The sequence below is a fragment of the Marmota flaviventris genome, chromosome 15 (assembly GCF_047511675.1).
Source record: "Marmota flaviventris isolate mMarFla1 chromosome 15, mMarFla1.hap1, whole genome shotgun sequence".
In the NCBI taxonomy this organism is placed as follows: Eukaryota; Metazoa; Chordata; class Mammalia; order Rodentia; family Sciuridae; genus Marmota; species Marmota flaviventris.
Genome location: NC_092512.1, coordinates 38,503,878 through 38,527,618, shown reverse-complemented (window position 1 = coordinate 38,527,618; position 23,741 = coordinate 38,503,878). Strand labels below are relative to the sequence as shown.

General features: G+C 41.3%; 1 protein-coding gene across 2 annotated transcripts in view; it reads left to right on the top strand.

Annotated features, from left to right (window-relative positions):
• Nucleotides 1-23,741, top strand: part of Matn2 (matrilin 2) — a 138,720-nt gene that overhangs the window by 62,874 nt on the left and 52,105 nt on the right. For both annotated transcript variants that reach the window (XM_027947724.3, XM_027947715.3), the window contains exon 5: nucleotides 11,310-11,432. In XM_027947724.3, the coding sequence (XP_027803525.2) occupies nucleotides 11,310-11,432 (123 nt within the window). The remainder of the gene's footprint in view (nucleotides 1-11,309; nucleotides 11,433-23,741) is intronic.

The following is a 23,741-nucleotide window of genomic DNA, read 5'->3' as shown; positions in this document are numbered from 1 at the left end:
AAGCAGTGGTATAGCTGGGTCACATTGTGGTTCCATTCCCAGTGTTTTGAGGAAATGCCATACTGATTTCCATGGTGGTTATGCAAATTTACATTCCCATCAACCGTATAAAAGTGTTCCTCTTTCTCCATTATCATCTTCAGCATTTATTATTTTTTATATACTTGGTGGCTGCTATTCTGACTGGTGTGAGATGGTGTTGATCATTTTTTCAGGTTTTTGTTGACCATTTGTATTTCTTCTTTTGGGAAGTGTCCATTTAGTTCATTTGCCCATTTATTGATTTTGTTGGTGGTTTTATTTTTGGTGTGGTAATTTTTTTTTTAGTTTTTTATATGTTCTGATATTAATTTCCTGTCAGAAGAGTAGCTTGTGTTTCCATATATGCCAACTTTATTGAATCTATATTGTTGACTCATTAACATTGAACTTGCAGCCAACAGCACCACTATTCATGCCTGAATGAAGTTTATCTAACACATGTTGCTTTCTCCATAATGTATGTCACCACCTTCTTGCACTTGGCAACGCCAGACAGCACTGCAGCACTACTCTCTGGTGCCATCAAAATACCATGAAAAAGTACAAAAGCACAACAACAAAAAAACTTTTTTTGCAGTATAGCTAGTGGCCCTAGCTATAGCACAAAAAAAGTTGCTCCTTTATAAGACAAGAGCTAAAACAAGAAGTCTGAGCATTGCCTTATTTGACCTCTGTTGGGAACAGATGTGTTGGGAGACTCAAACTTTTTTTCTGCCCTTCACTTATCTACAGTTGACTTAAAAAATGATCCAAGTACTGATTGGGGGTTATAAGCAAATTTTTAATGAGTAGCAAATTCACAATTATGAATATTAACTAAAACTTAACAAAAGATAAGTTGTAGCTTTTTTTTTAAATTTTTTTAATTTTTTAATTTTTTATTGTGGGTTGTTCAAAACATTACAAATTTCTTGACATATCATATTCCACACTTTGATTCAAGTGGGTTATGAACTCCCACCTTCACCCCATACACAGATTGCAGAATCACATCAGTTACACATCCATTGATTTACAAATTGCCATACTAGTGTCTGTTGTGCTCCGCTGCCTAAGTTGTAGCTTTTTAAAATAAAATTTATTTAGTTCTTAATGGACCTTTTATTTTATTCATTTATTTTTATGGTGCTGAGAATCAAACCCAGTGCCTCACACATGTGAGGCAAGCACTCTTCACTGAGCCACAACCCCAGCCTGTAGGTGTTTCAAAGACTAATTATAAAGCAACAATATAACCAAGACAGTGTGGTATTGATGTAAAGATGGACATACAGATCAGCAGAGCAGAATAAAGTCCAGAAGTAAACCCTATGTATGTGGTGAAATGATTTCTGACATGGGTGCAAAGACAGTTCTGTGAGAGGGGCCTTCCGCAATGGTGCTGCCCCAGTGGATCACCATATGCAAAAGAGAAAAAAAAATTAGCCTTGATCTTATCTCATACCATGTAAAAAAATTAATATGAAATGGATGTCAAGCCTAAATGTAAGAGTGGATACTATTAAATATCCAAATGAAAATGTAGAAGAAAAAAAACTTAGTAACCTTAGGTTTAGCAAAGATTTCTTAGCGTACACACAAAGATGCAAAACAAAGGAGCAATACAATAAACTTCATCAAAATTAAAGCTTTTGCTCTTTGAAATACACCTCTACTAAAAAGAAAAGGCGGGTCATACAGTGGGGTAAAATATTTGCAAAACATATATCTAATGAAGGATTTTAGAATATTTAAAAGATTCTCAGAACTCTATAACAAGACAACCTAATAAAAATAGGCAAAAGTTTTGAACCGACTTTAAGCCAAAGGAGACATGGGTATGGCAAAGAAGCACATGAGGAGACGTTCAACATTTTATAAGATAGTAGGAAAATGCAAACTAAAACCAGAAGGTGATACCACTACACGGGCACTAGAATAGATAAACTGTAAAAGATTGGCCATACCAAGTGTTGGCAAAGTCAGGAGGTTGAACTCTCCTGTACTACTGGTGGGGATGTGAAAAGGTCCTACCACTTTGGAAAGGAGTTTAGCAGTTTCTTACAAAGTTAAATGCATACCTACCACATGACCCAGCCATTCCACTTTTAGTGTTTGCTCCAACAAATTGGCAGTTTCTGTCCAAAGATTTGAACACAAATGTTCACACCCACTTTACCTGTTGTAGACCTAAACTGGGAACAATCCACATGTTTATCAGCAGGTGAGTGGATAACACACCGGGACACATACATGTAAGGTAAAACTACCTAGCCATGAAAGGAGTGAACCACGGCCACAGGCAGCAGCCTGGCACTTCAAAAATAGCTATGTTGAATGAAAAACTAGGTGGAAAGAAAAAAATACCTATTTCATAATTCCATTAGCAAAAGGTACCAGATATTGATCTGACAAAGAGCCAACCAGTGGTTGCCTGGGGCTAAGAGGCGGGACAGCAGGAGGGATTACAAAGCCAAAAGGGGATCTTTGGGAGTGGTAACTGTGTTCATCATTTTACTTTCGGCGATGATATGTTAATCTGTCCGACTTATCAAATTATACACTTTAAACATGTGCAGTTCATTGTATGCTCCTTATTAACTCAACAAAACTCGTGTATATGAATCAGAAGATTTGGGAAGGCAAGTGGCACTCAGATAAAATGGATAAAATGCTGTAAGAAAAGAGATCAAAGAAGGTGTCCTGGAACTAGACTGGCCTACCTGCAGGCATAGTTTTAGGGGGACCCAGGAAGGAATGGGAGTGGAGACAAAGGGTGGAGCAGTTGGATCTCAAGGTGAGTGCACTTAGTGTTCTTTGATCACTAGGAGGAGCAGAACACAGGGGTCAAGGGCAAAACCACAGTTTTGGGTGTTCACAATAATCTATGTTCTTCTGGACTGGGGTTGTGGCTCAGCGGTAGAGTGTTCTCCTACCACATTCAAGGCCCTGGGTTCGATCCTCAGCACCACATATAAATAAGTAAATAAAATAAAGGTATTGTGTACAACTAAAAATAAATATTTTAAAAAATAATCTATGTTTTGGCCTAGAAGGGGATAGAGTGGGGCAGAGATATCATTCATTCCCTATGGATTTCCCTCTACGGCTGGACGCTCTTATAGGGCATTTCTCTTATGTACTTGAGACCCAAGAAACACTCAGATTTTGGCTTCCCTTGCTCCCTCCACACACAGAGCAGGATATAAAAATGACAGTTTGCAATTCCGATTGGTTCCTTTGACTCAGTGTGTGTGCTTCTTAGACTCACACACTGAGTCAATTAAAGAGACCACAGCAACAATCGCAGCCCCCAGGGAGAAGTTGATGATGTAAGGTGGGGATGGTGGGTGGGGCTAGTGTTGACACTGACAGATTATTTCAGAGGGGAGACGGGGTTTTGAGGGCAAACTGCAGAATCCAGGAGGGAAGCCACACAAGCAGCTGGGTGCAGCCAAGATGTAAGATTAGAGTTCAAGGAAAAGCCTGGGCTGGACCTGCTCAGGGGTGGTCATTGACCCTGAGAGAGCAAGAAATCAGATGGAAGGAGGGAGTGTGGAAAGTGAAGGTCAGGGTGTGAGCACTGGGGCAGCTCACAGGCAGGGCAAGAGTGGAAGAGTGAGAGCAAGCCACCCTCACGCACAGAGCAGCTGCCTCTGCTGCAGAATCAACAGTAATGACCTGGCTGCTGCCAGGAGCACATGAGCAGCTGTGGGGACCTAGTGAGCAGAGGAGATCCAGTTGCCAGCTCCCTCCTGACCCTGGCTGCTGGGCTTAGTAGCTGAGAGATCAGGATGGGCCACTTTCTGTCTGTGCCAGGGCATGGGTGCATAGAGCCCTATGGAAGAACAGAATTATAACTAGATGTGAGTGGTCAAATGTCAGTTTAAGAAGGCAATGCATATGCAAGGGAGACGAGCTTGCACCTTGTACGACTTCTCTTCTACTTCAGTATTTTCATAAGCACCTAGACAAGCGGTTCTGAAGGACTGCAGCATCTGCTTTGCAGGGACCTTGTTAAAATGCCAGTCCCCAAGCCTGCCTTAGACCTACTAAACGGGCCCTCTGGGGCAGGGCCCTGGGAACATGTGTTTTCACAAGCCCCCAGGGATGTCTGATGTCCACTCTAGCTTAGGACCATTGACCTAGATGTTTTAAACTAGATTTCTCCCTGGGGGAGTCCACTCGGGAGGGGGTTTATATTAAGAACATAATGATATGCCAACCATTTGGAAATGGAAAAGCAGAAATAGGGCACTGTTCACATTTATTTGTTGTTTTGATCAACCTCTTTCAGTCAGACTTACTTCTGTTTTAAGGCTTCATTTGGGGGATTCCCCTCCCCTTCCTCCTTTTTCCCTTCTCCAAAGAAAACCAAAATCTTGTTAGTGAATTGAAGAATTGATTGAAAAAGAATTGGACCTTGAGAGAAGGGGAGCAGTCCCAGCTGGAGCTTGCCTGCAAGGCCAGGTTTGTTTTTCTCTGTGATTTTGGGTTCGTTTTGTTTCTCTCAGCACAAGGCTGATGACTCACATTTACTGTTGAAAGTCTTAAATCCAAACTGCAGCTGTCAAAATAAGATTAGTGCTTTCAGACACGATGAAAGAAAGGGGATGGTCCCCCAAATGCAGGCCTAGATTTTTGCCTGCATTTGTGGGTCTCTAACTCCTGAGAGAGCTTTTGGGGTGGGGTGCGCAGAGACCCTACCATTCCCAGTTGAGTGAAATTGCAGCTCTAATAACACACTTCTCTCTTGCTGTGGTAAATAATTTCTGATTTCTACATCTTGGGTTAAATAACATCAGGAGCTGTAAAAAGTAGAGAGTGGCTTATAAAGGTGTTCATTTGCTTTAACTCCAAGGAAGAATTAAACTGTTGGTTTAAACCGCACTCAGCGTGGCTTGTCTAAAATTCTGAAAAGTTTATTAAAAAAAAAAAAAAAAACCCTTGATTTAGCTCTAGATGATGTCAGCCAGGCAGCCACAGTCTTTGTCCCATGCTCCCCTCCTTCAATGTAGCCAGATGAAAATTTCCCAAGTTCTCTGGGCTGGGTCGCAGTGCCAAGGGCTGAAATGATGAATAAAGAAGACGCTGGAATCCAGGGTGCATGAGAACCTCTAGGGAAACACTGGGGTGGATTTCAGCGTAGCTCAGGGGGCCCTGAGCGAGCTAGTCCTTACTAATTAGTTTCACCTGGGGAGTGTAAGCCCCTGCAGCCACCATGCCCTGTAAGATTCGAGGAACTAAGAGGAAGGAGTGAATATTATGGACCATCACTGAGAGCTGACAGTTGCCTCTGGCAAGGTTGAGCGTGAATTTGGCCAGATCTTTCGTTATAAACCTCAAAATTGCCTACTTTGCTCTAACAGATCAATTTAGCAAACGAAACTTAGCCAAAGGTACTTTTAAAACATTTTTGAATCTAATATTCATGTTTGTAGTTTTCCTATGTATCTAATAAAATGAAATTATGGTTAGAATTGTGATGTGGACGAAATTTGGTGGGGGTTCACCTCTCTCCTAGTCCTGTGTCCCCTTTCTCCTTCTTGCTCCTAAACTTAAGGCCTTTCTTCCTTCATTCTTCCCCCAGATTTAGGAAAGGAGAAGGGGATTAATATAGACCAGGTGCTCTTTCATGTAGACTTTTGTTTTTTAATCTGGCAAATAAGATTTAATTTTTATTTAACTTCTTGATGAAAATTGAATCTCACTAAAGTCACTTACTTGAAGTTAACAGAAGTCACCCAGATGGGGCCAGGTTTTGTTGTAGGGATACACGAGGTAAGGCACCGAAGATAGCGGGAAACAGTTTTATTTGGCTGCAGCCAGGTTCAGAGGGCACAGCTTTTGTTGTAATCAATCAATCCCCTGAACCCCGAGTTCAGGTAGTTTCAGAATTTTATACCCAGCGTGTAAGGGAAGGGGCTCAGACATTTACAATCTGCAGAAGTTCACATAAAAGCAGCTTTTTTTCTCTCACTGTTTTAGGCAAGTCAAGCCTTCAAGGGCAACACCTGAGAAGGGGAGAGCTTCTTCTCTCCTCTCTTTCCTTCCCCTGCCAACTGTTACCATGGAGCCCAATTGGTAACTTCTCTTATCTTAAAAATGTAGACATCTCTGTGAAGTCCAGCTCAAGGCCAGAGGCCTTGTTTGCACATTTCTACAAACTATTATACTGGATAAATGTTTGTGAAAAACTAGTGAGAGAGTGTCCAGCACCTGGAGTGCTGATTTCTTCCCGGCTAGTGGCCAAGTAAAATAAGACAACACGAAAATTGGAAGTTTACCTACATTGAACTCTTTTGTAGAGACTCTTTTGCTGACTGTCCCAAAATCAGCCATGGTGAAGATTTCTGGAGAAGCCCAGTTAAGCCTTTTCTGTGGAGAAAGGGGGTGCCACTACAGTTTGACTCTAAAACTGATATAGTTTCTACCTGCCAGCTCATCCCCACCCTTCCCAAAGAAACCTAACTGCCCTGCTCCAGCCAGGCCCTCAGCCTGTTTCCACATCACCTCCCCAGGTCCTCGCACAAAATCATTTCAGCAAAGCCCTTTTTTGATCACACTATTTTAAATGGAAGGCCTCCTCTCAATGCTCCTGAATGCCCTTCCCTAGTTATAGAACAGACCATATATATTTACCTATTCATCTTGTTTATTGTCAGTCCCTCAATAGTGATGAGCTGGGAAATGCATAGCCACCAGCTCCCCAGGAAAGACACACAGATCCCCTACACAGCTAGGGCTTGGTGCTCAGATGTCACCATACTCCAAGGCTGCTTTCAGTATGGGAATACCTCTTGCTGAGAATGAGCAAAGGCACAGAGACTTGAAGAGAGTTGTGTTCGCTTCTCACTTATTTTCTCAGGACCCCGTTTCTAGGGGAAGAGAGTGTTTGTGGGACTTTGGGAACAGCCCTGTTGGGAGACAGAGCATATGAGCCTTTGTCATTGTTTCTTCAGCAAATGAACACTTATGGAGCACTAACTGCATGCACCCGAACACTGCACTAGGATCTGGGAATCAAAACCAAGTAGACCAGCTCATGCTCTACTGGGGCAGGCAGACATGTGATTCAGTCCTTCCAATAACAGGGTAAATGCCTATGTGCCAGAGGGAGCCATGTGTCTAGGCTATGGGAGCCTGGGGGAAGGAGACCTAAGCCCTGTTTAGCTTGGAGAAAGCTCCTTCAGGAGGTCACGTTTGACTGAAGTCATGAGCCCTAAGTGTGGACACCAGGAAGAGAAGGAGGAAGGCTGTGCTGGAGTAACTGAAGCCTTTCCCATCCCCCTCGGCTTGTTTTATCGCCCCCAGTGAAATTCTCTCAGCCTGTGAGAAGAAGAAAAAAAAAATTGCTGCTTTTCAAAAGCATAAGGAATCATCCAAAAACATCTGTCCTTGTTTCAAATGGAAGTGACCACTGCCAGGAAAACAACAAAATTGTTTTGTCAAGACCCAGTCTGTATTTATTCCTTTGTCTTTGTTTAATTAGATTAATCCCTCAATGGTTTCCCTTGGGTCCATACAGATCACTCCTGGCCATAAATCCCCAACTTTCTAAAAACAGTATGAAAGGACACTGCACTTGGAGCCAACTGGCACACTCGCCGTTCATGGGACGATTCTTCTGGAATGCGAGCAGTACTTCTTCCTTTTCCTACCACTTTGCACTCTCATGTGCATCTGGTGTTCCTTGAGCTGCTCTGAGAGGGAAGCAAGGGGAGCAATCACTCGTGAGATTTGTTTGAAAGAGGAAACTGAGCCGTGGGGGAGGGGTCTCAGATAATAAAGGGAGATTTACTCCCAGGTCTGGGCACCTTCCCTCTGGAAGACTGCAGGAACTTTTTTTTTTTATCCATTGGGTTCAAAGACTCTCATCTGGCTGCACCCTAGAGGGTTGGGGGGGCCTTGACAAATACCACTGCCTAAATCCTACCCGTAGCCAGTCTGGTTTCATGGAAGGTGGGTACCTTGGCATCAGGATTGTCAGAAAGTCTCCAGAAGGTTCTGCTGGGCATCTGAGGCATGCACTGCTGATCCCATAGACAGGACCTTCCTGCAGGTGTCCCAACCTGTCTGGAAAGGAATGAGCATTTTCTTGCCTCTCCCTCTACCTAGGGGGAAGTATTGAGAGGCAGGGATTGTTGCCATAAGGTTCTGATTCTACTTTTAAAACACTTTCAAAAAAGTTCTTTTGTAACATGTTGATTTCTCCCCATTATTATAAAAACATTTGTTAGAAAATTTGAATTCAGACTATTATAAATAATGGAAGAAAAATCACCTATTTTCCTTCAGTGCCTTGGTCACTGCAGTTAGGCAGGGTTCCTGCTGCATCCCAAAGGAGGCAGGCAGCACCTGGAACAGAGAGTGGGCGGGTCCAGGTGCAGAAGCTCCTGCCTTCCTCCAGAGATGGGCTTGGGCTGTTGGGGGACAGCTGGTTGGAACCTCACTTCCCAGCCATCAGGACTTTGTGCAGGGATGCTACCCACCAGTGTAGGGAGCTTAGAGTCTAGTAAAGGAGACGCATGAATACATCACTGCACAAACACTTAAGTAATTAGCATCATGATACATGCCAGGAGGAAAAAAGACCAGGGACACACTAACAGCTGATGAATTGAGGTCAGAATCCCTGAACAATTCAAGATTCTCATAGCAGGAGGTGATTTTCTCATCAGCCTGCAAGCAAACCAGAGCTCCTCAGCCTGGAATTCAGGAACCTGCCACTGTTGCTAAAACCACACAGTGGTGTTCATTGAGCTGGGCTAGATGTGGTTGAAGATTCCCAGAATTGAGAGAATCTGTGATGCTGCCAGACTGATCCTTCCAAGCACAGCTGAGGTGCAGTCAGTCACTAGTCTCTTTCTTAAGGTTTTCTCCTTGAGTGGTCCCCACCACCTGCAGAGTGGAGTTCAGATGACTCCACCCGTGTGTCCACAGTCCTCTGCCATCTGGGGTCAGTGGTCTTTCCCATCATCTTCTGCTACTTGCCCTGGAATTCCCTGAGGGAAATTCAGCTGTGAGGCCTGTCCTGCTTTCCTGTCTTCTGCACTGTGCTCACACTGTTCTTGAGGCCTGGAGTGCTGTTTCGCGTTCTTCAAACACCTAGCCCTCACCTGCCAGCCTTGCCCAGTCTCTGACTGACTGGCAGTAGCACATCCCCACTCTGATGCTCCCACGTTGTTAGCATTGCCCGGGGATTTCATCCTGGTCCATCTCATATTTTAATCATTTTGGTCACATCTGATGAAAGCCACTGTGTCAGCTCTTCATTGCTGTGACCAAAATGCACGGCAAGAAACAACTTAGAAAGGGAAACATTTATTTTGGCTCATAGTTTCAAAGGTTTCAGTCCAAGGTCAGCTGGCCCCATTGCTCTGGGCCCAAGATGAGGCAGAGCACCATGGGGCGCTGCTCAGCTCTTGGCAGCCCAGGAAGACTGCGGGCTGGAGGGAAGGAGGGAGAAGGAGGGAGAGAGAGAACATCATGGTGAAAGGATGTGGCAGAGGAAAGTTGCTCAGCTCATGGCAACTAGTAGAAGGAAAGAGAGAGAGAGAGAAAGAGAAAGGGAGGGAGGGGCTGCCAAGAAAACACACCTTTCCAGGGCACACCCTCAGTGACCTACTTCCTCCATTAGATCCCACCTCCCAGTGGTCCATTCAGCCACCAATGGATTAATCCACTGATGAGGTCAGAGCCCTCATGATCTAATCACTTCCCCAAACCCCCACCTCTGAACACATAGACCTCGAAGGGCAATCTAGATACTAACAGCCACTCTGGCTTTCAGTTCCTCAAACGGGGCCAGTTTGTTCCACCTCAGGACCTTTGCATTTGCTATTCTTTCAGCCAGAAACACATTTCCTATGTATTCAAGTTACTAATTTTTAATTTTTAGTAGAATACAAGCTGTGCGAATTCCATTGTTTGTTCACCAACGTATCTCCAGGGTCTGGGACATAGTAGATGCTCAACACATGTTTATTGAATAAATAAATGAATATCCTATGATTCGGATCTTGTTTACAACTCTGGGTTAGGTTTATAACTGTAGATTTTGTTCTTCCCTGATTTTTCACTATGATTTTTGTACCAGCTGGAGTTCTTTTTCTGATTATTACTGTTTTCCTTATATCTAAATCCACTGGAAATACACATGGAAAATCCTAACTGGAGTTCCCAAATGGAAATATAAGATATAAACCTGCTGGTAAGAGGCAAAAGAATTCGAGTCTATCAGGTTTTTTTTTTTTTTTCATCTACTTTAGAGGTTTGGGAGTGACAAATATTTCTTTTTAGCATTTTAAAACCAGAAAGAATCCTTATTAATGGCATCTTAAACGTAAGCATTTTAAACATGTGATAATGTAGATTTTATTTTTAAAAATTGTTCAAGGCAATTAATAAGATATGCTGACTCATATAGATTTAATATTTTTAATCACTTTAATATTTTGTATTTAAAAGCACAATAATTTATGAAACTCAAAGGTCAAGGAGGTGCTATTAAAAAGTATAACCGTTGGATTGAGGGACCGGTCAAGCTTTCTAGGTAATTGAATTTTTATCATACCTGTCATAAAGATACCTTTTAACCAGAGAAAATTCTCTTATAATATATTCAATCCTTTTCATACTCTCTGATTTTCTCCAATTTTTATGGCAAAATCACTGAAAGAGCTAGCTGTCTGTGGCATCCAAGTCATCTCCTTGCTGGGAAAAAATGCCAGTATGGTCTGCTGTTTGTGCCAAGGAGAGACTGAATCAGTGGTGGACTGGAGATTCCTTTAACCTTCTCGTCCTCAGACACGTTCTTGTATGCCAGTAAATGTGTGCCTGTATGTGCATGTGGGTAAATAGCTAGGGCTCAGCACTTTGTGGACGTGTAATAAATAGTGACCCCAAATGACATACTGATAACATACAGTTCTCAAGAGCCCTGGGAATATTTTCAAAGCAGTTTCCACTGGCATCAGAAAATACAAATTGATGTTAATTAAAAACTATTTAATGTATTTCATAGAGGTGAGAAATAATTCCAACTTTGAAAATATGTCTCTACATATACATAAAATTCACCAAAATATTACCAGTGGTGGCCTCTGAAACTGGTAGGGTTACAGATGGATTGCCTTTTATGCATTTTTTCCCAAATCTTCTAGTATGATCACATATTTATAATATGGTTTTGAATGTTATTTTAGCAAGTGCAATAGAGTTGGTCATTGCATCCCTCGGGTGCTCCTCCTCCAGAGCTGTGTTCTAACGGTGCAACTTTGCCTTAGTCCAGGATCTGTGTGCCACGGAGGACCATGCCTGTGAGCAGCTCTGTGTGAACGTGCCGGGCTCCTTCGTCTGCCAGTGCTACAGTGGCTATACCCTGGCCGAGGATGGGAAAAAGTGTGTGGGTGAGTTTCCCTGCAGCCTCACTTGGTGAGGGGGGAGAGGGGGGCACTTGACATGTGCCTCCTACACACTCAGTAACTCTCCTTTGGATTTCAACAAAGTGCTGGTTCTTTGGTCTAGTTCTTAGGCAGAATTTGAACATTAAAGACTTCATTTATGGCTGAGGCAAGCATTTGCTCATTCAGCAAAAGACATATTTATGATAATCTATGTAAATAAAATCATCTATTACTGCATTGCTCGGAAAGGACTCCATAGATTTTCTTAAAATTTGGAGCGTATATTTTGAATGGTCTGACTTAAATATAGTTCGGGTGTTACATATGAAATTCACTTGGTGGTGGGCAGGTGTGCTGTGTGGTACTATAAGACATTGGCTGCCTTCCTCCCACAACAAGAGGCCCAATGACCACCAGGTGTAAGCCCAGCTGTATATATTAAGACAGAGAAACAAACAGTGACCTTGGACAGTGGTCCAGGAGAGAGGTCTTAAGGGCAGTTGTTGGAACTGCAGCTCATACTTACAGTCTGCTGAGCACCTTCCGATTTGGGTGACACCATATTGAGTGAGCAGATGAGAGATGAGAGAGAGGGGGATGATATCTGATTTGTTAACAGGTTAACAGTTCTCCTTAGCACTTGCAGGGCAGGCTAACAAATCCCTATATGTGTGTGGCACCTCCCTGTTTGTCTACAAAGCCCTTGCATGGTCTCATTCATCCTCATACCAATAAACGATGCCTGGCAAATAGTAGGTATTTAAGAAGCTGAATTGGATCTTAAGAAGATGAAAAGGACATCACTGGCATCAGAACTGGATCCTAGATCTTCTGACTGAATCCTGTGTTTTCTGTTCCATATCCCATTGCTTTCAGGAGCTCAATTGTATCTTAGGTCCCACAAACAGTATGTGCTTATTTTTTTGCACATAGAGTTTACGTTTTCTGACCTACCTTGATTCTTAACAAGGGATATGGAAGGCAGGGGGAACACAAATGCAAAGCTGGTAGCCTGCTATCTGGGGATTTTAGGTGAACAATGAGAATATCATAGCTTTGTTTTTATGCACTAGTAGAAAATGACTCTCATAGGAGGTCCACAAGTGGAATTGGTCTCCTGAACCTTAGGATTTTTTGTTTGTTTGTTTCTTAATTTGCTGGTGGTAACCATGACAAGAGAGTCAATGGTATCATGTTTGCTAACACTAACAAAAAGAAGCCAACATGTAAACACCAATTATTATTCTTGTTTCATTAACTTTTATTATACAAGTAATATATTTTCACTAATGAACTTAAACAGTTGAGAAATATCACTATCCATTGTGTTTCTTACTATAGTTTTTCCATAGAGATATCTACTTCAAGGCCAGGCATGGTGGTACATGCCTGTATTCCCAGTGGCTAGGAAAGCGGAGGCAGGAGGATTGCAAGTTTAAAACCAGCCTCAGCAATTTAGTGAGGCGCTAAGCAACTCAGTGAGACCCTATCTCTAATAAAATACAAAATAGGGCTGGGGATGTGGATCAGTGGTCAAATGCCCCTGAGATCAATCCCTGGTACCAAAGAAATATCTATTTCAAAATATTTTGTTAATGTTTAACAAAATAAAGTCACGCTACTATGAGTGACTGCTAATGGGTAGTGTTTATTTCTGTGGTAATAAAAAGTTCAAAAATTTATGAGGCAACAATTGTACAACTCTAAATATACTTAAAACCACTGAATTTAAATGAATGAATTTTATGAGTAAGTTATATGTCAAAGTTGTTTTAAAATTTTCCATCTTTGAATGTCTTTCCTCAAAGGAAGTATTTCCCCTGGGGGAAATACTGGGAAATGGCATTGGCCAAAGTATACTGATATATTGTGTGCATGTAGGAATATATAACAATGAATCCCATCATTATGTTCAACTATAAGACATCAATAAAAAATATGGAAGAAAAAAAAATAAAGTCATGCTATCTATTTTGTTTTATCACTTGCTCTTCTTTCCTTTACCAGTGTTCACTGGGTAGAAACTTTGGGTGCTGGAAAGGAAATCAGGCCATTGTGAGGAGGGCCAGTGCATGACCTTCAGGAAGCAGGGGAAGTAGGTCTGGCTGATGGATGAGGGAAGGAATAAGGAGAACCTTTAACCTATGTGGGTTCTTGGGAGTGGATGGACCAGAAGGGCTGTCTTGGCCCTTGGGAGACTGACTGGAGGACAGTGGAAAAGCCCAGTTCTCTGAATTTTGCCAAATAATTGCCTAATCATTCTAGTGTCGTAGAGAGCCTTTGTATCTCTAAGGATTTTGTGGTAACTTCTGGGATTTAACATTTATTGAAGAGTGGCAAGCATGATCAGCTAGCTTCTATGGTTGCCAGGGCCTTGTAGTGTGCTGTGCTTATTAGAGATGGGTACTTCTCCTTCTGCTGTTTATGAGCATATTAAAATGTCTGCCTTTCCTTTGGTGGTGGTGGAGCATCCTAGTAGAAGAGTGGGAAAATGGGAAAGACCCATATTCTGGCGTGAACCAGGTCCTTCAGATGATCCTAGCATCACCATGCTCATCACCATCACAGATCAGGTGCTTAACTTCAATATATGTCCTTGACCATCCCCTGGACAGTCATTTCCTGGACAGCCATTGGCCAAGCAGCTGATCTGTGAGAGGCTGAGCAGGAGAAGATGAAGCCAGTATCTTTGGATACCATATCTGAACAATTTTCAAGTTTAGTTGCTGTTCCATGGGGCTCTGCTGAATACTAGAAATGAAAGAGATTAGAGAGTACAACCATCTGAGAAGAGATACATGGCTCTGCTGGAAGATCTGGGCAGGGCAGGGAAGCAACTGGATAGCTGTCCAAGGAAAGGACAGATAGTATGGAGGTGGCAGTGCTCTGAAAGCCTGAGGACTGAGGCTGGCCTGGGAGGGGAAGGACTTGCTTCTGGAGCTGGTAGGTCAGGAAGAGACTTTCACAGTGAGCACACCAAACCAAAGGTGAGCAGGCAGCCTACACTGAGGACATAAGTCTGGAGGGTCTTGTCAAAGATGGGGACTCCAGGTACAGAGACTGATAAGGATCCTGGACATATTCCACTGGTGGCTGCTCTGGATGGCCTGTGTGTATGGGGGACATTGAGAGAAGAGTGACCATACATCCCAGTTAGTCCAGGATGATCCCAGTTTATGCCTGTTGGCCTGATTCTTAATGATGCTCCTTTTCACTTTTAAAGCCATTCCATTTTGGATGCTTAGTGACACCATCACCCTGGTTAAGGTGTCCATCTCAATTTGAACAGTTAAGGAGACCAGCCCTGTTGCAGCAAGAATTCCTATAGGTATGAAGTAGGAAACAAAGATGAGGCTATCAAGAGAAACCAGATTGTTCAATGCTTTGAAAATCTGGCTAGAGAGTCTGGATTTTATTCCTGAAAAAGAGCCACTTGAAGGTTTATAATTAGGGGTGACAAATGCAAAGCCTCACTTTAGGAAACTTAATGTTGTGGTAAACTGTAAGATAGATTCCAGGGGGAAGATGGGAAGAATGGAAAGACCAGTTAGGACTCTATGGCAATTATCAGGCAAGAAGGGAGAAGAGCCAGCTGGGATTTGAGTAGTGATGGTAGGAGTGGAGAGGGAGAGAGCAGGGCATTCAGCAATCTGCTTTGAAAACAAAGGAGAAGGAAAAGTCAAAAGGGGCTCCGTGAACTTGAGCTTCCAGGACTCTGAGAGTGATAGCAACTGTGATGGAAGAATGACAGGAACAGGTTTAGAAAACCAAATGAGCCCCAGCAGCTTGGGAGACTGAGGCAGGAGGATTGCAAGTTCAAAGTCAGCCTCAGCAATTTAGTGATGCCCTAGGCAACTTAGGAAGACCCTGTCTCTAAACCAAGGGCTGGGGATGTGGCTCAGTGGTTAAGTGCGTGCTTGGGTTCCATCCCTGGAACCAAAAGAAAGAAAGAAAGAAAAAGAAAAAAAGGAAAAGAAAACTGAACGAGCAGTTTTTGGCAAGGTGAGCTTGGAGTTAAGGTGGGTTACCAGAAAGCAGAAAACACAGCACCAACGTGACAGAGACAGCTTAGAACCAATAATGCTGTCAGGAAACAGCATGGTTTTTTACTTTCTCCATTTTTAAAATTTTGTTACTTGTTTTGAAGGCATCAGGACCTTCAAATCAGGAAGGCCCAAGCTTATATCCCTGTTCTAGAACTTACTAGGTGTGTGTCTTTAAATAATTTAATTTCTGAGCCTCATTTTTCTCACCCACAATGTGGAGTAACAATACCTACCACAGGGGATTGTGGGGTATAAGATATTGAGCAATGTTCCCAGTACACACTAGGCACTGACTATTATCATAACACCTGTGATAATCATCATTTCCTGGATAACGGTGAAGCACAGAAGGAAGTGGAGGATCTAGCCTTCAATTGCAGCCAACTATAAGAGTGGGAAAATATCTTTGAAGGGACAGTCTAAGCTGGGCAAGGGGCAGTAGGGAAGAGAGGACTGGGAGAGAGAGAGAGAGACAGACAGACAGAGGAAGAACATCAGAAGAGCAATCACATGTAATGGGGAAGAGGCCAAGTCAGTACCATGTCTTGCTTCAGCAGGGCCAAAGTGAACAGAATATGGACAAGAAGTCATAGATTTCTACCATGTATTTCAGAACCCCCTGTTGTGTTCTCTGCTAAGCATGAGGTATGTAAAGATGACTAAGAAGCCATCAGTAATGATCAAGAGGGGTGCAATAAAGGGAAGATATCAAAGATCGGGAGTAAGTGATAAGAAAGCAGCAGTAGCAGATCTAACCTCTTTAATTAAAGAAGTTTGGTAGAAGTTAACCTTGGCCAGCTACCTGTGCAGTGGTTTTTCGACTTCAACATAGCAGCAGTTCCGGTACATTGATTCATCCTAGAGTTATGACTGTGACTTGCATGAAAATTCAATTCTCAGCTACTGACTCAGGATTTTTTATTCAGCATTTCCACACATTTGAGTTAATAGAACATTAAATTTGAGTACCAGAGTCCCATCTCCCTGACCACTCATTTCACTGTTGACAGTACTGAATGCATTTCCAGATTTAGTTGATTAATGGTGAGTTACCGACTATGATCCTCTGATTGCTTTAGTGAAGTCTCTGAATTTGTAATTCATTAGCTGACACTGAAGCTAAGTTATTGTGATCCAAAACTGTACATTTTTCAAAGACTATTTATCTGTATCTTTGAGGTGAATTTTCTGCTGTAATTGCTCTCACCTGATGGTTACTGATTGTATTTTGGGGTAATTTTGGTCCTATTTTCTTCTTATTTGCCCAAGCAGGTTGTAAACCCTTGAGGACAGAAGTCACTTGTACTTTTCATCTTTCAGAGTAGACTTCCAGTACATTTTTATTGAATCATTGATTGAGATTAAATGACTGATCGCAATCTCAAGCATTCATGTAAAAAATATTTGCCTTTGGTTGGTTTTTAAAGTACATAATCAATTTTTGCTTTTTTGTCTTCTTAGTCCATTCATATTACTATAACAGAATACCCCAAACTGAGTAATTATAAATAATAGGAATTTATTTCTCACAGTTCTTGAGGCTGAAAAGTCCAAGATCAAGGCACTGACAGATTCGGTGCCTGATGAGGGCTTCTCTCTGCTTCCAAGATGGTGCCTCGAACACTGTGTCCTTTCTCAGTGGAAGGTTGAGGGGTGAAAAGTAGCTAAAGGCATTGTGAAACCTCTTTTATGAAGGACTAACTCCCATTAGCAAGGGAAGAGCCCTCATGACCTAATCACCTCCTGAAGGCCCTGTTAATATTTTTGTTTTGGAGATTAAGTTTCAACATGAATTTTTAGAGGGACACAAACATTCAAGTCCTCACTTTTTTTTTTTTTAAAGTACAGATGTATATAAAGTTAAAATCTGGAAGTTGCTTCTCCCAATTTCACTTCCTACAGGCAATCATTACTAAAAGTTCAGCTTATCCTTTCTGCCCTTCTTCTAAGAAAACATATGTGTGATATTTGCTTGTCATGCATGGTTTAGCACAATGCCTTACACAATAACTACTGGGTAAATTGTTATAAAATGAATGAAGGACATTTAGGTATCTCTTTGCTCCCCAGTTCTGTCCTACCTGATTGGAGACTTTGCATGATAAAAGTATAAACTACATTTCAGCATTTCCACACATTTGAGTTAATAGGACATTATGAATGTTACTAAGTCCTAGGACCTATTTGAAATCTTTTGCATGTATTACAACAACCCTATGAGACAGGTACTACTGCTATCCACATGCTATACCTCTTAACCTTTCTATATTTCAATGTTGCTCTTTTCAAAAAATATTTTTTATAGTTGTCGATGGATTTTTGTTTTTATTTATTTATATGCAGTGCTGAGAATCCAACCCAGTGCCTCACACATGTTAGGCAAGAGTTCTACCACTGAGCCACAACCCCAGCCCCTATCTTTCTATATTTCAGGTGCTTTATCTATAAATTGAGGATAATAATGCTTACCTTAAAGAATCATTTAGAGGGTTAAATGAGTTAATGTGTGTGAAACAATTAGTAAAGTGCTAAGTACTCATTAACATTATTATCACACAATGTCTGAGAGTCAACTGATAAACATTAGTTGAATCTTAATTTATATATTCTTTTTTTAAATTTTTTTTTAGAGAGAGAGAGAGAGAGGGAGAGAGAATTTTTTAATATTTATTTTTTAGTTTTTGGCGGACACAACATCTTTGTTTGTATGTGGTGCTGAGGATCGAACCCGGGCCAAACACATGCCAGGCAAGCGCACTACCGCTTGAGCCACATCCCCAGCCCCAATTTATATATTCTTTATGAATTCTTTTCTTCTTATGAAATCCTTCATTTAATAATATGTCTAAAATATGGTACATTTAAAAACTCATCTGGAGGTCCCTACATCTCCAGAGTGAAGGTAGTGTTTAGCTTGGGGATTTAGCATGGCATCAATGCAGTCTTTCCAACTTTCTCCAACATTCTTTGGTATCAATTATCCTCAGTGAGGAAGGTATGGTTGCTATTTGTTTGGGGGACAAGGAAGATGGATGGTTGGATCGAAAAATCAGATTTTAATTAATCAGCTAATGCCTCATGTTTGAAACACGCCCCCAGCACCCCTAGGATGTTAAGTATTGAATTTCTTCCTGTGTTTACTAGGACTGTCATAAAAATATGCAACAGGCTGTGTGATCTAAACAATAGAAATACAATCTCTTATGGTTCCGGAGGCTGGAAGTTCAAGATCAAGATGTCAGTGTGTTGGTTTCTTCTGGGATCTCTGTCCTTAGCTTGTTGATGGCTGTCTTGCTGCATCCTCACATGGTCTTTCCTCTGTGTCCATGCATCCCTGGTACCTTTGTTGTGTTCAAATTTCCTCTCTTTTTTTTTTTTTTTTTTGGTACCAGGGATTGAACACAGGGGCACTTAACCACTGAGCCATCATTTCCCCAAGCCCTATTTTGTATTTTATTTAGAGACAGGGTCTCACTGAGTTGCTTAGCACCTCGTTTTTGCTGAGGCTGGCTTTGAACTTGTGATCCTCCTGCCTCAGCCTCCAGAACCTCTGGGATTACAGACGTGCGCCACCGTACCCGGCCTAGAATTTCCTCTTATAAGGTTACCAGTCCTATTGGTTAAGGACCATCCTAACAGCCTCATTTTAACTTATTTGCCTCTTTAAACGTCCTATCTTTAAATAGAGTCACTATTCTGAGGCACTAGGGGTAAAGACTTCAATATATGAACCATAACACTCCCCTATTATTATCAAAATCAGTTAGAAACCTCTGAGTTTTTCAGTTCTGCATACAGAAATTCAGTTGTGCCTTGGAGAAGAGAGGTTGTGTGAGTCTGCCTCTACATGTGTGTCCAAGATGTGCTCAGCAAGTAAGTTGATTCTACCATCCTCTAAATGACACATTCAGTTTTTCTTACTGTGTCATCAGTACACTTTAAAATCCAAATGCTCCTCTTTAAAATATCCTGTTTCTACAGACTGATCCCTGCTGTGAAAACCCTGGGATGTGAGCAGATTATAAATCAGAAATGTCAATCTTAGTTTCTATTACTTTGCATCAAAGTGTCATTTATCCTTGAAGACAGCTGAATAATGTCTTACATATTGGGCAGACCCTGAATCTGGCAAAACTGACTTCCAGCTCTAGGATCTTAGCACTTTGTGATCTGGAGGGCCAAAGAGCCACAGCCAGGAAATTACTGAACTCTTTCCATTTATAGAGGAGAATGTAGAAATTTCAGGATGAAATGACCGAAAAAGGATTTTCTTGAATGGATTTGGAACAACAGGGGCATTGCTAAGTTGACACACAAAGGACCCCTCCATACCTCTGCCCCCTATCCTTGGCCTTTCTTTTTTTTTTTTTTAACAAATACAATTTTGCAACCAAGGAAGTTATGCAATAACACAAAACATTTGGTTAAGAATGTCAGAGTTGAATGGACTAGATCTCTCTTGAACTTTAAACACTTTGAGTTTCCTGTGCCTGGAAATGGGTTCAGCTGCTACACGGGTGGCCTCATCTGCTGTCCCCAGCAGCCTAGCATCGAGTCAATGGGTGGCTCTCAAATTAGGCCGGGATTTGACACTTTGGAATTTTATAGACAAGGGTCTTGGAATCCAACAGTGCCTGAATCCTGCCTTTCTCCCCTTAGTTCCACAGAGAACTGCATACACAAAGACAAAAGCTGCTTAAGAATCAAAATTCAGGAGAAGTCATCTTGTCCCATACAATTGGGCATGTGGTGCTGATTGGGAACCATCATTCCTAGGACTAGATTTGTAGCTCAGTGGTCGAGTGCTTGCCTAGCATATGCAAGACCTTGGGTTCAACCTGCAGTGTCACAAAAACAAACAATAACATAAACTACAATAACTACATGTCTAAATCTACCCTAGTAATTTTTGTTTAAAACACATAAGTGTACATGTAATAGCAATTACCATTAAAAGTTCTTTGAAAAATACTAAGTAGGTCAAAGAAAAAAATATATTTAAAAATCTTTGTTGCATAAATCATACCCACAATATGTCATCTACAACTGTCAGTTTAGGGCTTTTTAATTTGAACCAAGCATTTGAAGAGCTCTATAAACCAATCTAAGGGCAGAATCCTTATAAATATTAATAAAAATTTCCCAGTCTTTTACACTTGTTTATCTATGCCTGATCCTACAGTGGTTTTGGATAGCAAAGTGCCTCAAGTCTTTCCAAAACTATCAATTTAATTTTTATTTTTTAAAAAATCTCAGTTTTGGGGCTGGGGTTGTAGCTCAGCGATAGAGTGCTCGCCTAGCACATGCAAGGCCCTGGGTTCGATCCTCAGTACCACATAAAAATAAATAAATAAAATAAAATTATTGTGTGCAACTGCAACTAAAAATAAATATTTAAAAGAAAAAAATCAGTTTCTCTTGGTACTTATTATTTTATTGAGTTTTGTTATATTTAAATTAATTATCATAATATGGATAAGTGGCATATATAGATTTAGAAGCAAAAATGAATTTGTCTCTTTTTAATGAGAGTCTCTCAAATTTTAGCATCCATAAGAATCCCCTGGAGAGCTTGTTAAAATGTATTTCTGTATTCCTGACTAGTGATATATGTCTGTAAAACCACCTCAGGAAGCTGAGAAATGAGGATTTTGCAAGTTCAAGGCCAGCATCAGCAACTTAGTGAGACCCTGTCTTTTTTTTTAATATTTTTTTAGTTGTAGTTGGACGCAATACCTTTATTTTATTCATTTTTAGGTGGTGCTGAGGCTCGAACCCAGCATCTCGCAAGGGCTAGGCAAGCGCTCTACCACTGAGCTACAACCCAGCCCCGAGACCCTATCTTAAAATAAAAAATAAAAATAAAATAGGGCTGGGGATGTGACTTAGTGATTAAGTGCCTTTGAGTTCAATCCCCAGTACAAGAAAAACAAAAAAACATATTCCTGGCCCCGTACCCAGAGTTTCTGATTCAGTAGAGCCTAAGAATTGGCATTACTGACAGTTTTCAAATGACAGTTGTCGCAGATGGTTTTTCAAGCCAAACTCTGAGGATCAATACTTCGTAAACATACAACTAGAACAGTGGGAGAAGTACACAGTGTTCTAGAGCACAGGTGAGCCACCATGGCTCCTTTATAAGCATTTTGCAACTGAGGAAGTTATATAATGAGAGAAGTGCGTGGATGTTCCAAACCACAGACGTTCCAACTGCCTGGCGCTTTTGGCATGTTCCAGACTTCAGGTTCCAGATGGTAGGAGGGAAGAAAAGCATTGATTGATCAAGAGTTCGCTAAGTGAAGGTCAGTTAGAAGAACTACTTCTATACAACATTTTTTTTTTAAACACTTGGGCCAACATTGGATACTTTATTCTATAGCATTCTGGGAGAAGGTAAGTTTGGAGTGTGTGGCTTAGTCTTGAGACATAAACAAAAGCTCCAATTTCTCCCCATTCTAATTATGGTACCAGCATAAAAATGGGGTGTCCCTTGAGAGACAGAAATTTCTGGGATCAGAGATTACACCTTTTGGTGTGAAACAGAAGCTCAAGAGAGAGGTAAGAGTCTGAGTTTCTGTCTTTGGTGACTGTACATCATTGTAGCACCATATATATCCTAGCACCTAGACGTCAGATGAACAGCACCTCTTTTGGAAGGGGTACTGAAAAGTGGGTGGCCAGAGATCAGATTGACTGACTGATGGCTGACACCCATAACAGGGATTGGGAGGCTTTCAAGATGGTGGGCCAGGCCCAGCATGAGATTGAAGGTGGGGATTGCCAACAACTAACAGAGGCCCACATGAGCCACAGCATTGTCAATTCCTATGACATACAGACTGCATCATGTGCCAGGGTTTGATTTTCCTTAATTTCAACATCCCCAACATGACTATTAAATTGTTTAACAATCCATTGAGTCTTGAAAGATGAAAAATGATTCTTGAAAGATGATCCAGAAGGATCTGGAACTAATTAGTATTTATATTATGACTCAATTCCAGCAACTGGCGCAAGTCCCATGACATTCAGACCCTGAGACAGTGTAGATATCTTGCTCCCACCATAACAACTTATGTATTAAACCACAAATATTAGGTGATATTTGAACTGTTTAGAGAGGTGAAGTTACAAAAATAATACTTTAGACTAAAATATTATGAAGTCTAGAAACAAAAGAATAAACACTACACAGGCTCTTACCTCTTAAAAATTTTTAGTTTTTCCCTTTGCATATTTTAGTTATTATGTTAAATGTGTCATTATCTTGTCCATACATCTATTTTTAAAAATGATACTTACATATTAATTGTGTAGATTCTAATTCCTGGTTCTTTGTGTGTGTGTATACACACACACACATACACATACACACACACACACACACACACACACACATATATATATATATATATATATATTTTAGTTGTAAACGGACACAATGTCTTTATTTATTTATTTTTATGTGGTGCTGAGGATCTAACCGAACCCAGTGCCTCACACGTGCGAGGCAGGTGCTTTACCACTGAGCTACAGCCCCAGCCCTCCTGGTTCTTATTTACAATTTTTTGATATTAGTATTGAAAGAAAAGTGACCACAACACTCGGAGCAACCAAAAGATCTTTATTGCAGCAGTGCAACAAAGAGAAAAAAAAAGAAGGAGAGAGAGAGAGAGAGAGAAAAGAGGAGAGATGAAGAGGGAGAGAGCAAGAGCAAGAGAGAGACAGAGAGAGCGCGCAAGAAAGACAAAGAGAGCAAGAGAGAGAGAACAAGTGAGAGAGGGGCCTGGCAGGAGGGAGTTTTTATAGCCCAAATCTAATGGGGCCTCTGGGTCTGCAAGCTGCCTTGTTGGCCCAAGGCGGGGTTAAGTGTTCAGCCTTGAGCGGGGTTGAATGTTTAGACTTGAGGCAAACAGGTGATAAAGGACCAGATAGAGGGGGTTTTGAGTGCGTGGGCTATCTTGCAGCCAACATCTGTTCAGCCTGCCCTGCAGACAACACAGTTCAGCCTGCTCTGCACCCAACAAGTATCTCCTCAAACATTATAGAGGGCAACAGTTGTTTTTTTTTTAAGGGAAAAAGTTATCCATGATCTTATCACCATAACAATGAGCATTCTTATTTCTAATTTCCAGGCTTTCTTTTAGAAAATCTGGGTATAATCACTGTGAATATGCAACTTTGAGAACTACTTTGTTTTTTTTTTTTTTTTTTACTAGCTTTTATTTGTTTCCTATTTATAATTTGGTCACTATATCATAATGTT